General features: G+C 56.4%; 1 protein-coding gene across 1 annotated transcript; it reads left to right on the plus strand.

The window, feature by feature from the left end:
- The first annotated feature begins 3,051 nt into the window (after positions 1-3,051).
- On the plus strand, positions 3,052-15,891 carry DISP2 (dispatched RND transporter family member 2). The gene is made up of 8 exons (XM_003826571.5): positions 3,052-3,285; positions 8,468-8,797; positions 9,069-9,098; positions 9,264-9,387; positions 9,681-9,796; positions 9,990-10,117; positions 10,471-10,568; positions 11,901-15,891. Exons 1-8 carry the CDS (start codon positions 3,167-3,169, stop codon positions 15,159-15,161), a joined length of 4,206 nt encoding a protein of 1,401 aa, XP_003826619.4. The 5' UTR covers positions 3,052-3,166; the 3' UTR covers positions 15,162-15,891.
- Positions 15,892-16,319: the final 428 nt, after the last annotated feature.

Below are 16,319 nucleotides of genomic sequence, written 5' to 3' on the forward strand. Positions count from 1 at the left end.
AAAAACAAAAAAACAAAAAACTCCCCTGGCCTTGGGACTTCAGGAATGATTCCAGCCAAGATGGAAGGTTAAACCACACTTTTTCCAGGCCTCTTCTGACTGAGGCAGAAAAGCTTTGATTTTACTTTCTACTCTTCCTGATTTCTTGGGTCTGGCATCCGCTCAGGAACAGGTATGAGCTCGCACATACTCATGTACACAGAACCATGCACTCCATGCACGTATCTGTGTACATACCGAGCTTGAGTATGAACCCACCCATGCACACGTACACAAACATAGCTATTTTATATAAATATGGCACACACCCTCTACACACATACACACTACCTATAAAAAGAATACTTACATCCTCACCTTGCCACCTCCTACCCTCCGTGTCTTCTCATCCTCCAACTGTCTTCCTTCTTCCCCTCCTCAGCTCTTTCATCTCCCCTGACCCAGCCTCCTGTCTCCCCCTGCCCCTGGCCTTCAAAGAGCTCTTCTGTAGCCTCCTCTAGCCTCACCCTTGCTCCTAAGTACAATGAGCCTGCAGTTCCTAGCATGGCAAAGCCTCTAATCACTCTGCAAGGGTTCCTGGGTGAGAGAAAGGAGAAGATGAAATAATTCTGCTTCTTAGTTGCAAATAAAATAAATCGAGGTACAGGGAGCGGGAGTCATATCTTGGCTCAAAGAATAGAAACCAATAAATCTAGGTTGCTTGCCTTTTATCTGCTCAGTGTTCTGGCCTCACCAAGGCAAAAGGCACGGGACATGCTACCCATGCCCCCAGCCCTCCACTGCAACTCCTTACTTGCCTAGAAATCCTGAGTCCCCCAGGGAAGTGGAGTGAGGGAGAGCTGATCTCAGGTAAGCTTAGCCCTGACCTCTGACTCTGACATTGTTCATTTGACTTTCCACAGGGGCACTGCCACTGTGGGGGGCATGGCCATCCTCCAGGTCACTGCGGGCCACCCCCTGGCCATGGCCCAGGGCCCTGCGGGCCACCCCCCCACCATGGTCCAGGGCCCTGTGGGCCACCCCCTGGCCATGGCCCAGGGCCCTGCGGGCCACCCCCCCACCATGGTCCAGGGCCCTGCGGGCCTCCCCCTGGCCATGGCCCAGGGCACCCACCCCCTGGTCCACATCACTGAGGAAGTAGAAGAAAACAGGACACAAGATGGCAAGCCTGAGAGAATTGCCCAGCTGACCTGGAATGAGGCCTAAAACACAATCTTCTCTTCCTAATAAACAGCCTCCTAGAGGCCACATTCTATTCTTTAAAGAGCCTGTCTTCCTTCATATCCAACCTGGCTGTCAGAGGACCCAGTTGTCTCCAAGCTCCCTAGTTGTGAAGATGGGGCAACCATCCTGGCATTCTCAGAAGCTTAATGCCATGGTGCTCACTATAAATGGCTGTGTAAGGTCACCTCTCCTTTCCTTTTCACTCCTGTGCCCTCCCATCGAGGAACTTCAAGTGTGGCCTCATTACCTCTATGCCATCCTGTACATCCAGATCTGGTGGGCCTTCCAAGGTTGCAGCTTGCATGCCTCACTCTACAGACCAGAAGCCTCCCTCCAATCCAGATGGTTTCTCACCATTCCCTTAAAATACACTGAACTTTCCAGCCCCCTTACCTTTGTTTGCACAGGTAAGGAAGAATGCCCCCACCCCAGGTCAGGAAGGCCTTCCCTCTCTCCTACCTCCACATTTCAAAGCCCACCCTTTCTTCCAAGCCAGCTGAAGCTCCACCATCTCCAAGAAGCCTTCTCTAAGGCCTATTAGGAAGAAAGAGGTCCTTCCTTTTTGCATACTGTCCCCTTCTCAACCACCTCATGGGCCTCACCATATCTTGCCTATTGGCAGCAATTTATGGGCTGGCCCTTTATCTCTCCAACCAAACTATAAGCTATTCAGGGCAGACCCAACACTTCTACACCTCTAGATTCTTCCACCCCATTTCTTATGACCTGTGTCTTACACGGACTGGCATTGGCACACATTTTAGGGATACCTATAGTCCAAGTGTTCCTGACTCTCTCCTCAGCCCCATGTTTTCAACCAAGGCCTCTCCCTGCACAAGTAACCAGGCCCTGAACAGCCTGCTTGCTGTAAAACCCTTTCTGCCTAGTCAAATCCCACATCCGGGATCCTCTCCACTCCCAGCCCCCCAGGCTTCTCACACTGCCAATATCTATTCTAGTTCTAGACCCCTTAGCCAGGCCTGTCCACAGTCCATCATACCCAAATGTGCTCTACTCACAGCTACTCCCTGGTGGGGGAGGTGGCACTGGAGTCAGTGGCTATTGGGCACCTCCCAGTGCCCTGGAGTCAGTGGCTATTGGGCATCTCCCAGGCTGAGGTGGGGTGGGGGGGCAGCGGTGACTATAAAAAAGGATCTGGGATCACTCAATATACCCTTATAACAAACCTGCACATGTGCCCCCTGAATCAAAAATTAACCTTAGCTTACTGTGATTTGTTTGCTTTATAAACCTTTTAAATTTTAAAAAAGAAAGAGAAGGAGCTGGGGATGATCTGAGAGCCTCTCTTCTTCCCCCACCTCCTTCACCAGACTGCGCACTTGAGTAACGGAGTCAGGGCTCCGCATCTAAGGGGTGCACACCCAGGTCCAAGTCGAAGTCCAGAAGGATGGGAAGAAAGACCCAACCTGATACCTCGCCCCACTGGGGAGGGGAGGAGGGCGCTGAGCGAGCCGGGAACCTCGCAGGCCTGAAGCCGCCCGCCTCTCGACCCGGGGCGTCCAGCGTGGTGAAGTGCGGGCGTGGAGCTCGCCCTCTATTCGGCTGGAAGGGTCTGCGTTTTGATTTGTGAGGATCTCTGCATGTGTCGCGCTCCCCGGTTCCTTACGGGAAGGCCGAGGCCGCTAGGAAGGGTTACACGGCCGGACTCCTAACAGCGGCTCTCTGGCCTGGCGGGAGCAGAGGGGCGCTCACACCCGCAGCCCCGGGATCTTAGAGACAGAGCGCTCCGCTCCGGCAGCGGAGCCGCGCCCATTGGCTGGGCTCCTCCTCGCCCCGCCCAGCGACCGGCCCGCTCAGAGCCTACGCATGCGCACGAGCACCCCGCCGCCGCTGCCGCCGCCACCGCCGCCGCCGCCGCCGCCGCCGCCGCCGCCGCCGCGGCTTCAGCACCAGCGCCCGGACAGCGGTGCCGCCCACGGGCATGGACGGTGACAGCAGCAGCAGCAGCGGCGGCAGCGGTCCGGCTCCCGGCCCGGGTCCGGAAGGGGAGCAACGGCCCGAGGGGGAGCCCTTGGCCCCAGACGGCGGCTCCCCGGACAGGTAGGGCGGACAGCTCCGCAGATCCGTATCACAGACCCTCCCAGACCCTCCCCGCCCCAGGTATCCCCAGTAGCCGCCATATATTGCCCCATTCATTCCCCAGACCCTCCCGGAGCCCCTTCCCGGGGTCGCCAAGCTCCAGGCCCCCCTCGCCACGCCCTCATCCTGCCGGGTCAATTTCCTCGCTCCCTGACACCCCCTAGTGTCAGCCCCCATCGCCCTCCCTGCTTAGGGAACCTGCCCCACCCACGGCTCCTACCCCTCCTCTCAGGCCAGGACTCCCTGGCTCCTCCGGCCCCTCCTTCTAGGCCCTGCCCCTGCGTCTTCTCCGGAAGCCCCAAGCCCGCAGTAACCTCAGTGCGGGTTTCAGCGTGCCAGTGTGCATGAAGGTGTGCGTGAATCGCGGATGGGAGGCTCGCCAAGGCGGGTGTCCTGGGGAAGGCAGACATTCGGCAGGCACGTCAGGGACTGTCTTTGTCACCATCAGTCGCTTGCCTGCCCTGCATGGCCCCCAGCTGTGCACGTGTGGGTTCCAGTGCATGTGGCAGCCACACTGGCTGGAGCCGCTAAGATGGGAAGGATTTGGTGCTCAGGCCGCTGGCCTGTACCACCCCTGGAGGAGCCCCAGACTGGTGGGACAGGAGGGACACCTTCCTGCTGAGGGCCCAGATCTCAGCACCTCTCTTCTCCCTTCCTCCACCATATGTGTGAGGGAACAGCCCAGCTAGGTAGCAATATGGCGCAATTTCTGTGCCCTGCCTGGCTCTGCCGCCCCCAGAATCCCTCCTCTGACATGACACTGCCTCTTTCCTGCCTGGACTGAAATAAAAGGCATTCCTTGATAGCAATAGCAGAAGTGGACACATCGTCTCCAGAATGCCCCAGTTAAAATGTACATTCTGTACCCCAGAGGGGGAGAAAGCCCCACAAGTAGAGAGAAATGCTTTCTTCCCTTTATTGTTAACACATTAGCCTGGATAGATTTAGCCACTCTTCAGTCTGAAAGTCACAAAGCCTTCAAGAAGGTGAGACACAGGATGGGTGTATTCACCAGACCAGGGACCTGCCTGGGACTATGGCCTGATCAAAGATGGAGCAGTGACAGGACAGAGCGAGGACCTGGGGCCAGAAGCATCCCTAGAAGGGGCAGGAGAGTCATTTGCTGTCTCAGATATCTTGCCAAGGATCAGCCGTGTCCAGTCTCATTTCCCCTGGGCACAGGATCCACTTGCTCTCTTCCAGAAACTCCCTGGGGCCTCTGGCCCCTCTCTGGACTTCTCCAGAGACCATAGACACTAATCGGGCATAGGGACTTGCTTATGTGATTCAAGAAACACAAAAATGCTCCTGCTGATCTGAGTAGCACTCTGTGGATAGATAAACAGTGAATAACTCACACACACAACATGTGCATGTGCACACACACTGGCTAGAGAGGAATTTGAAATAGTTCACACTTTGTGTTTTTAAAATTACCTTTTTATTTTCCTAGTGATATGAGCTGCTCCCCCATCTGTCCTGGCCACTCTGTGGGATCACACTGATGTTCACCTGGCTGTGTGTCTGTGGGCTTGGGGGTATAGTTAATGCGATATACATTTGCCCCTTATGGGGCTTCCAGGTTTGGTCTCTGTGTCTAGGAGCCTGTCAGCCAGGCCCTGATTGCTGGGATGCTGGCCTCTTAAATGAGGCCTGCATCCCCACTTTCCATCCCCCTGCCTGCCCTACTCACTTGGCGTACAGGCCTGCAGGCCCAGGCAGGCAACCCTGGAAGTTACTCATCCCAGTGAGGGCCATGGAACTGAGGGAGTGAGAATAAAAAACCCCTGTGTAGCCCTGGGGTGTTTAACTCCTATTTTTCTGAGCCTCTTGAGATCAGAGGGCAGCAGGAGGTGACAAGAGAAAGCTTTTATTCTGAGAAGAGTGGAGGTCGGTTTTTCTCATGGGAGTTTTGAAGAAAAGGCCTGGCTCTACAGCAGTCAGAATATGGAAGGTTTCAAATTCTGCCACATTGATAATGGTGGGCGCAGTCAGGAAGGGTGAGATTGGGGGCAGCTGATCCTAGGTCCCTGAAGAGGAATAGTAGGAGTTAAAGGGAAGGAGCTGGGGCCAGGGAGACTCCAGCAGAAGCAAACCAGTGGTGGAGGCTAAGATCCCCCTTGAACAAGAGCCAGCTAAGGAAAAGGGTGGACTTGGGAGGTTTTAGCAAACTGGGTAACCAAGAGTGCACCCACTCTTCTCCAGTATCCTCTGGAATGCTGGCTTCCCCTAATGCAAAAGAAACCAACACTCCAAGTGGGGCCCTGGCTCCTAAGACAAGCCCAGTGATCAGTTATCTAAGGCCATGGGCAGCTGGAACAGGCCCCCCACCTCCACCCAGGCTGCCCCACTCTCCTGACCTCTAGAAGGCAAGTCCTGCTCTGAAGAGGGAGACCAAGGCTGATGGGTCATCTTCAGGCCTCTAGGAGCAAGGACAATGCTAAAGCACAGGACAGTGCTCAAGAAAAACCCGCAGAATTTAACATCTTAAAGAAGTCTATGTCCACACTTACACACACAACCTAGGCCATTTATCCACCTTCTCACTGGCCCACAGGGATTGGCCTACAGAGTCTTTTATCTGCCAGGACACTGGCTGCTTACATTATTAACTTTATGGAGTCATCTGAGGTCTTGCTTTAGAACAACTTTGGTCAAATTCCTATTTTCCTAAATGTTGAGTTTGTAAAAAATAAGTATCAGTGATTAAAATCATGAGATCAAATTTTAATGCAGCTTTTGGATAACAAAAAGGCAAGTATTTATATAGGTAGTGAGATTCTCAAGGTGTGAGAAGTTCTAAAATGGAGATATATTATCTGAGGTGCCAAAAGAGGACAAATTGTAAATACAAACACACTTCTAAAAGTATATGCTCCCTGCTGCACTGACCGTGGGAAGGGGCAGGAAAGCAAACATGTCTTCCACGTGACAGACCCTGTGCCAGGAACCTCACATATGTTACATCAGTTAATTCCCACACCAAACCCAACAGGTGGGCATTATCTCATATCTTCAACAGACAAGGATGCCAATGCTCCAAGAATTGTGTGTCTTTCCCAAGGCCCCAGAGCCAAAGGGTGTTCGAGTCAGAAGCCCACCTCCACTGCTCCCCCATTTCACCCTCAGCATGAGGGTCATTCTCTCCTGTACTGCTGGGCCAGCCTGCCATCCTTCTGGGAAAGAAAGAAAGAGCATGTTTTTCCTTCCTAGTTCCTCTTCTCAGTCTCTGGGCTGAACTCAGCCTCTGTGGGCAATGCCCATCTGCCACTGAGGCTGGGACTGCAGCTCACAGCCCCTTCAGCAGTGAAGCAGCCAGGACTGGAAGCCAGGGTTGGCTCCGCATAGATCTGGCTCTCCTTGGGAGCTACACAAACTCTGGTGAGCAGGCTGGGTGAGCCAGGCAGAGGCAGGGGAGAAGAAGACAGGGCTCTGCAAGGCTGACCAGTCCAGAACCCCTCTGGGAACCCCCCATGGCCCTGAGCACTCTGTTCTGTAGCCACCTTTTCCTAATCTGGGTCTGCAATCCTGCCACTGGGGTTGAGACTCCACCTCTCCCTATACCCAAGGAGTGGGGCTGCACACATGCACAGAGTATTGCCCTTATGAGTAATTTTGGGAAAAGACTCTTGCTAACTCTTTTCTGACAAGTTCCTTGGGGTGAGGGGGTGTCCCAACTCCCTCTCCCAACTGTGCACATCCTTACAAAGCAAATCTTCTGCTCCGTGCTCCATGGCCCATGACAGGGTAGGTGGAGGGATGGCAGTTGCTTCCACAAACTTTCCCTGACCACCCCACCCCCTGTCAAAGTTGGGCCCTCTCTGAGCTCCCTCAGCCCTCTGTGACTTCTCCACTCACAGCATTCAACATGTTGGTCTGTTAACACCTCCCAACTACTGTGAGTGCCTAGAAGGCAAGGACCGGGTCTTCTTCATCCTAGCACCACTATTAGCAGCCAGCCTAGCACTCAGTCAACAAACATTTCCAGGACGCCTTCTGTGTGCAAGGCACTACCAAGGCACTGGCGATATGGAGATGAACAAATGCAACAGACCCCTGTTCTCCCAGCACTCACATTCCACATGAAAGATAGGCAATAAACATAACGACTCTATAATATAATATTCAATTGCAACAGATGCTATGAAAAAAATATAAAGCAAGATAGGGAGATTGAGACCTGGTGGGTGACTATTTTAGAGAGAGTAGTCAGGAAAGGCTTCTCTGAGGTAGTACTAGTTGAAACAAGACCAGAATAAAAAAGAGGGCCATGCAGTTATCGGGGGGGATAGAGCAACCCAGGCAGAGGGAAGAGAAAGTTCCAAGGCTCTAAGATGGGAATTAGGAGTGCAGCACGTGCTCAATAATCTGTCTGGCAAGAGAAAGAGCAGACGACTGCAGCAGAAAGAGCACAGGACTGCAAGTAGGAAGAACTGGGTTTGAGCACCAGCTCTTCATCGGTCACTGAACCTGTTTTCAAATCTATCAGTTGAAGAAAATACCTCCTCTGTGAGGTTTTGTAAGGAGTGAGTAAGATCGGCTGGGCGCGGTGGCTCACGCCTGTAATCCTAGCACTTTGGGAGGCCGAGGCGGGCGGATCACAAGGTGAGGAGATCGAGACCATCCTGACTAACACGGTGAAACCCCGTCTCTACTGAAAAAAAATAAAATAAAATAAAAAAATTAGCGAGTTGTGATGGCGGGCACCTGTAATCCCAGCTACTCAGGAGGCTGAGGCAGGAGAATGGCTTGAACCCAGGAGGTGGAGCTTGCAGTGAACTGAGATAGCGCCACTGCACCCCAGCCTGGGTGACAGAGCGAGACTCCATCCCAAAAAAAAAAAATCATATATGTGAAAGCACATTCAGTGTCTAGCACAGGGCCTAGCATGTAGCAGCCTGCCAATTGTTTTTTGAGAGTGTGGAAAATGAGTGAATGAGAGAATGGTCTCCATGAGGTAGGTTGAGGGCGCAGTCTTCGAGCCCCTGGCCTCCTCACCTCTCACTTCTCCCCCAGGACTACTAATAAATCAACCCTGAGTCCCTGTCCCCTTGTCTTGTCTTACTGAACTGAATAATGCTGGGGCATGGGGTGGCCCACCACCATCCCCCACCCCAATCTTCCTTGTCTCCTCTCTTCCTAGCACCCAGACCAAGGCTGTGGCCCCTGAGGCAAGCCCAGAGAGAAGCTGCTCCCTCCACAGCTGCCCCCTGGAGGACCCTTCCAGCTCTTCAGGACCCCCACCAACAACTTCCACCCTCCAGCCTGTGGGTCCATCCAGCCCCTTGGCCCCTGCCCACTTCACCTATCCCCGGGCACTGCAGGAATACCAGGGGGGCAGTTCCCTGCCAGGACTTGGGGATCGGGCAGCTCTCTGCTCCCACGGCTCCAGCCTCAGCCCTTCTCCAGCCCCCTCACAGCGCGATGGGACCTGGAAGCCACCCGCTGTGCAGCACCATGTGGTCAGCGTCAGGTAAGGAGGGGTCCAGCAGCCTGCCAGCTGCCACTGGAAAATGCGGTGGGGCTTAAGAGTGGGGCAGACTGCCGGGGCTCTAGACTCCTTTCTTAGGAGGCAACTGGATGCAACAGGAAGTAAGGGTTGGAACTTGGGAGTGGCAAAGCGCTAAAAGGGTTAATACCATGGGTTATCCCTCACCTACCCACTCCCACCCCACCTCCACCCCCAACACACGCCCTCTGCAAGAGAACTCTGGCAAGCAAGCATCTTTTCTTCTCTTCCACAGGCAGGAACGAGCCTTCCAGATGCCAAAGAGGTAGGCCTGGGCCTTCTCTGGACCTCTAGGGGTGACCAGGCTGGTGCCCAGTTAGCCCTGTTCCCCGTGCTCTCTGTTCTATCTAGCACCCCTTCTGGGTGGAGCCTGAGCTCAGCACCCGTTGCTACCACACCCAACTCATGTGGACTCCTCCCTCTTTCCCAGCTATTCCCAGCTGATTGCTGAGTGGCCGGTGGCCGTGCTGATGCTCTGTCTGGCTGTCATCTTCCTCTGCACCCTGGCTGGACTGTTGGGGGCCCGGCTGCCCGACTTCTCCAAGCCTTTGCTGGTGAGGAACCAAGGGGTGGGACAGGGTCCCCAGGCCTGGCCACCTTGACCCAGCCTGGGGCAGAAAGTTGGAGGTAGGGTAGCCATGGTAGCCTGGGGATAGGGTAGCCATGGTAGGCTCTTGACCTCCAGAGAGAGTTGGGGAGATGGTATAAAGTTCAGACTCACATCCACAATTCAGGCAGGCGGGCTGGCCTTCCCTGCTCTGAGGAGTCAAAGGGGCAGAGCTGAGAAGCATCCAAATGGAGAACTCCTACCCTGCCCACCTGTTCTTCTCCACCCTCCTCCCTGCAGGGCTTTGAGCCACGGGACACAGACATTGGGAGCAAGTTAGTGGTCTGGAGAGCACTACAAGCCCTCACAGGCCCCAGGAAGCTGCTTTTCCTTTCCCCAGACCTTGAGCTGAACAGGTAACAGGCTCTCATCTTTTCACTGTGGGTGGCAGAGGGAAGAATGAGATCTTCAGGAAGGGGACATTGGGTGACCCACCCCAAGGCAGGTCAGAGGGGCTTGCCAAGGAAGGCTCCCTGGGGAGTGGTCTCTGGCCTCCTCTGAGTCTTCCAACCCTAATGGTGCCTGGCATAGATATTCTCTCCACTTCAGCTCGAGCTCCCACAACACTCTGAGGCCTGCACCCAGAGGCAGTGCCCAGGAGAGCGTTGTCCGGCCTCGGAGAATGGTGGAGCCCCTGGAGGACAGAAGGCAAGAGAACTTCTTCTGTGGCCCCCCTGGTAAGCTGCAGCCTGGCCAGGTCCTGGTTTTAATAGTGGTCCCCACCCCACCTAGTAGGACAGGCAGGCCCAGAACAAATCTGGGCAGACAGAAAGGGAAGGTGGCCAGCTGGCCACAGTCAAGCCAAGGAAGCCGGGTTACAGCTGGGATAAGGGAGTTCTCAGATGCTCCAGCCAGACAGGGTCAAGCTGGGTTGGGGTGAGGCACAGGGACAGGATCAGGCAGTCCATGCACAGGCTTGAGATGCCTGAGAATCTGAACCTCATGTGGCCCTGGGTAAGCATCTTCCCTTTGGAGGACCCAGGGCCTGGGGCCAAAGGACTGAGCTCCGGGTTGGGGGGGTATGTTGCAGAGAAGAGCTATGCAAAGCTGGTGTTCATGTCCACCTCCTCGGGCAGCCTATGGAACCTGCATGCCATCCATTCCATGTGTCGCATGGAACAGGACCAGGTGAGCTGGTGGGGGAGGTGCCAGGGGTTTGGGAGGAACTAAGGACATGAGGGAACTGATCCCAAGGAAATACAGCTGAGCCAGGACTGCCAGGGGGTGGACTGGGGAAGAGCATTCCCTGCTTAGAAAATTATTCCAACCCTGCTGAGAGGCTCCAGGTTGGGGTGGGAAAAGAAGAGTCGGCTGTTTTTAGAAGAGCCAAGATAGAAGTGCTGGAAGCGAGCCCATGCAGGGACTGCGGGTTTCCAAAAGGTCCTGAAAGGGCCCTCCAGAGCGGGTGAGGAGGCCCTGGCCCAGGGAGCTGAGACTGTGGGCTTCAAGGCCTCAGCCCCCATCAACCTGAGCAGTGCCAATCCAATTATGCTAACTGGAGAATCATATACAATAACATCTGAAGAAAGGTTTGCTGCTAAAAATGGTGTGAAAACCACGCAGTAGCCCAGCCCCCCACTTCACACGAGGATATCCTAAGTACCAAAAGACTGGTTAAGAACATGTGTTATAGAGTCAGATGTCTGAATTCAAGGCCAGCTCTAAGGCTGTCTTGCTGTGTGACTTCAGGCATGTTTCTTAACGTCTCAGTCCCTCAGGCTTCATAAGCGCTAAATGGGGATGATAAACGTACTTTCCTCACAGGGATGTTGTGACAGTTAAATGAGATAGAAGTTGAAAAAATACAGCATAATGACTGGCAATAGTAATCTCTCAATAAGTACTGTGTTGCCACCATGATCTCAGGCCCAAGGTTACGCAGCCAGTTAGTGGCAGAGCAAGGGCCTCTGACTCCCAGGTCAGTGTTCTCTGTACTACGTCAGCTGTTGTGATGTCAACAACAGGAAAGGAGAAAAAAGGAGGCATGAGATTTGAAAAAGAAACAGCCCTGGCCCTAAGAGGGTTTAAGTGGTGCAGTGGACAGAGGGGAGCTGGGGTTTGGCAGTGACCCTGAACCTGGAATGTTTTGGCCTCCACTCTTCCCATTGCTTGCTTCAGCTCCTTGGACCCTTGGCCCTGTTCTATCTGTGGCTGCTACCTCCACTTTTACGCGGAGTTGGGGTGTGTGACCTACAGGGGCCCTTACAGCAGGGTCTCTGAGGCTGAAGCCTTGGGCAGCATCCCTGAGGCTCCTCTTTGATGAAGTCAAGATGTAGCTGCTGGCACCTGGGCCAGGAGCCAAAGGCAGCTGGGAGACAAGCCTATCTCACCAGGCTGTCAAGATCCCTCTCTGCGCTTGCCCTGTAGTGTGAAAGGAGATGAGAGAGCCTTGTATAGGACTGGGAAAACCTGAGCCCTTGGGCTGCCCCTGAACTCTCCCCTCCTGCGTGTGCCCTACAGATCCGCTCCCATACCAGCTTCGGGGCTCTGTGCCAGCGGACAGCAGCCAACCAATGCTGCCCCAGCTGGTCCCTGGGCAACTATCTGGCTGTGCTCTCCAACCGCTCCTCCTGCCTGGACACTACCCAAGCTGACGCAGCCCGCACACTGGCCCTGCTTCGGACCTGTGCCCTCTACTACCACAGTGGCGCCCTGGTGCCCTCTTGTCTGGGACCCGGGCAGAACAAGTCCCCACGCTGTGCCCAGGTTCCCACCAAGTGCTCCCAGAGTAGTGCCATCTACCAACTCCTGCACTTTCTGCTTGACAGGGACTTTCTGAGTCCCCAGACCACTGACTACCAGGTGCCTTCCCTCAAGTACAGCCTGCTCTTCCTGCCCACCCCAAAGGGTGCTTCCCTCATGGACATCTACCTGGACCGGCTGGCCACCCCCTGGGGGCTTGCTGACAACTACACCTCTGTCACTGGCATGGACCTGGGCCTCAAGCAGGAGCTGCTGAGGCACTTCCTGGTCCAGGACACGGTGTACCCCTTGCTGGCTCTGGTTGCCATCTTCTTCGGCATCGCCCTGTACCTGCGCTCACTCTTCCTCACGCTCATGGTGCTGCTGGGGGTGCTGGGCTCACTGCTGGTGGCCTTCTTCCTTTACCAGGTGGCCTTCCGCATGGCCTACTTCCCCTTCGTCAATCTGGCAGCCCTCCTCCTGCTGAGCAGCGTCTGCGCCAACCACACGCTCATCTTCTTCGACCTGTGGCGCCTTAGCAAGAGCCAGCTGCCGTCGGGGGGGCTGGCGCAGCGCGTGGGCCGCACCATGCACCACTTCGGCTACCTGCTGCTGGTCTCCGGCCTCACCACGAGCGCGGCCTTCTACGCCAGCTACCTGAGCCGCTTGCCGGCCGTTCGCTGCCTCGCCCTCTTCATGGGCACGGCTGTGCTGGTGCACCTGGCGCTCACGCTGGTCTGGCTGCCCGCCTCCGCCGTACTCCACGAGCGCTACCTGGCGCGCGGCTGTGCGCGCCGGGCGCGGGGCCGGTGGGAGGGCAGCGCACCCCGGCGGCTACTGCTGGCGCTGCACCGGCGGCTCCGCGGCCTGCGGAGGGCGGCGGCTGGCACCTCGCGTCTGCTCTTCCAGCGCCTGCTGCCCTGCGGCGTCATCAAGTTCCGCTACATCTGGATCTGCTGGTTCGCAGCACTGGCGGCAGGGGGCGCCTACATCGCCGGAGTCAGCCCCCGCCTGCGGCTGCCCACGCTGCCGCCACCCGGCGGCCAGGTCTTCCGGCCCAGCCACCCCTTCGAGCGCTTCGACGCGGAGTATCGCCAGCTGTTCCTGTTCGAGCAGCTGTCGCAGGGCGAGGGCGGCCACATGCCCGTGGTTTTGGTGTGGGGCGTCCTGCCTGTGGACACTGGCGACCCTCTGGACCCTCGTAGCAACAGCAGCCTGGTGAGGGACCCTGCCTTCTCGGCCAGCGGCCCTGAGGCCCAGCGCTGGCTGCTGGCACTCTGTCACCGGGCCCGGAATCAGAGCTTCTTCGACACCCTGCAGGAAGGCTGGCCCACGCTGTGTTTCGTGGAGACCCTCCAGCGCTGGATGGAGAGCCCCGGCTGCGCCCGCCTGGGGCCTGACCTCTGCTGCGGCCACTCGGACTTCCCCTGGGCCCCCCAGTTTTTCCTGCACTGCCTGAAAATGATGGCTCTGGAGCAAGGCCCCGATGGCACCCAGGACCTGGGACTCCGCTTTGATGCCCATGGCAGCCTGGCCGCCCTGGTCCTGCAATTCCAGACCAACTTCCGGAACAGTCCGGACTACAACCAGACCCAACTCTTCTACAATGAGGTCAGCCACTGGCTGGCAGCGGAGCTGGGCATGGCACCTCCAGGCCTCCGCCGTGGTTGGTTCACTAGCCGTCTAGAGCTGTATAGCCTGCAGCACAGCCTGAGCACTGAGCCTGCTGTGGTGCTGGGCCTGGCTTTGGCGCTGGCCTTTGCCACACTGCTCCTGGGCACCTGGAATGTTCCCCTCAGCCTATTCTCCGTGGCAGCTGTGGCAGGCACCGTGCTGCTCACTGTAGGACTCCTGGTTCTCCTCGAGTGGCAGCTCAACACTGCCGAGGCCCTGTTTCTCTCTGCCTCAGTGGGCCTCTCAGTAGACTTCACTGTCAACTACTGCATCTCCTATCACCTGTGTCCACACCCTGACCGCCTGAGCCGTGTGGCCTTCTCTCTGCGCCAGACCAGCTGCGCCACAGCCGTGGGGGCTGCAGCCCTGTTTGCGGCAGGCGTGCTCATGCTGCCTGCCACAGTGCTGCTCTATCGCAAGCTGGGCATCATCCTCATGATGGTCAAATGCGTCAGTTGTGGCTTTGCCAGCTTCTTCTTCCAATCTCTCTGCTGTTTCTTCGGGCCAGAGAAGAACTGTGGGCAGATCCTCTGGCCCTGTGCCCACCTGCCATGGGATGCTGGTACTGGGGACCCTGGTGGGGAGAAGGCAGGCCGCCCACGACCAGGGTCAGTGGGAGGGATGCCCGGGTCCTGCTCAGAGCAATATGAGCTACAGCCCCTGGCACGGCGTCGGAGCCCCAGCTTTGACACCAGCACAGCCACCAGCAAGCTGTCCCACCGGCCCTCAGTACTCTCTGAGGATCTGCAGCTCCATGATGGTCCCTGCTGTTCCCGGCCCCCACCAGCCCCTGCCTCCCCAAGGGAGCTGCTGCTGGACCACCAGGCAGTCTTCAGCCAGTGCCCTGCCCTGCAGACCTCCTCCCCCTATAAGCAGGCTGGCCCCAGCCCCAAAATCCGGGCCAGGCAGGACTCCCAAGGGGAGGAGGCTGAGCCCCTGCCAGCCTCACCAGAAGCCCCAGCCCACTCTCCTAAGGCCAAGGCTGCAGATCCTCCTGATGGCTTCTGTTCCTCAGCCAGCACCCTGGAGGGGCTCAGCGTCTCTGATGAGACCTGCCTAAGCACCTCTGAGCCCAGTGCCCGTGTACCAGATTCCGTGGGTTTGTCCCCAGATGACCTGGATGACACTGGGCAGCCAGTCCTTGAGCGAGGCCAGCTCAATGGGAAGCGGGACACCCTGTGGCTGGCGCTGAGGGAGACAGTGTATGACCCATCATTGCCCGCTTCCCATCACAGCAGCTTGTCCTGGAAGGGCCGAGGGGGGCCAGGGGATGGCAGCCCTGTGGTGCTGCCCAATAGCCAGCCAGACCTGCCAGATGTTTGGCTGCGCAGGCCCAGCACTCACACGTCAGGCTATAGCAGCTGAGGGGGACCCGGGGAGGCTGGACAGGGCGCGGAACCCTGTCAGGGATGACAAGGCAAGGGCAGCAATAGGCTGGAGCCCGAAGGTATTTCTCCAGATCCACAGGGAGAGGTCTCACCCTCCAGCTGTGGATGTTAAACCCTGCCAGATGTCCCAGCCTTGATCTGTCTGCTCCTACTCCTCACATCTGGAGGATTCCAGCAGGAGGGGTTTTGGAGGGGACCTGCTTGTGACCTGCTGAGAGCTTGTCTGCTCCCACAGCACCATCTAAGACCCCTCCTCTAGAAGTGGGGAAGGCCAGATGTGTAGCTTCGGGTATCAGAGGAGGCTGACCTGGCCCCCATCCCAAGTTACAAGAACTTCAGTGAGACTAAGGGACCCCCATCCTAGGGATCTTGTCAGGGTTCCTTACTGACCAGAGGAGCCCGCAGCAATCTCCACAGCTTCCTGGGTCTCACCCCTTTCATGGGCTCTTCATCAGGACACTTCCCTCTCTTTTGGGAGCTTCTCTGGGCAGAATTGGGCTGGGACCTCTCTCCCCAACTGCCCTGCTCTCCTCATACTCACCGGTTTGACCAGAAATTCTCCAAATCCAGCCATAGATGGCTGCTGGGTGTGCAGCAGGAGAAGGAGGATGGTCAGCCTTGGAGCATCTCTCAATTACGGGACAGTCCCTCTTTGGAAGCAGGCTCCTGTGCTTTCCTGTGTTAATAAACAGTAATAATCCTTTCCATCTCTGCACATTTTAGTCTCCTTGGAATCTATCTCACTACTTCACTACAGGGTAGCCTGACATTGGTCAGGTTCTTTTGCCCCCAATTTATAGGTAAAGACATTGAGACTAAGTAAGATGAACTGACCTCAGGGTCACTTAGCCACTAAATGGCAGAGCGGTTTCATTCCACCACTACAACCTCCAGTTTCCCTTTGGCTACCTGCCTTCTTTCACCGCTAGCACCCTCCTCCAATCTGCTTTCTCTGGTGTCTCTGACTGAACCCAGCCACCCGCTTTGGGCCTCCACTTCCTGAGAGAGCTGTATTCCAAAAAAACCCAGGAGTTCCTCTCCATCTCCCCCGTGCCTCCCTCTGGAATCTGGCTGAGATGTCTGCTGGCCCTGGGGCGTCCTAGCTGACCTGATTCCCAGGCTTCAGGACCGTGCC

This window comes from Pan paniscus, chromosome 16, assembly GCF_029289425.2.
Source record: "Pan paniscus chromosome 16, NHGRI_mPanPan1-v2.0_pri, whole genome shotgun sequence".
Taxonomy (NCBI): Eukaryota; Metazoa; Chordata; class Mammalia; order Primates; family Hominidae; genus Pan; species Pan paniscus.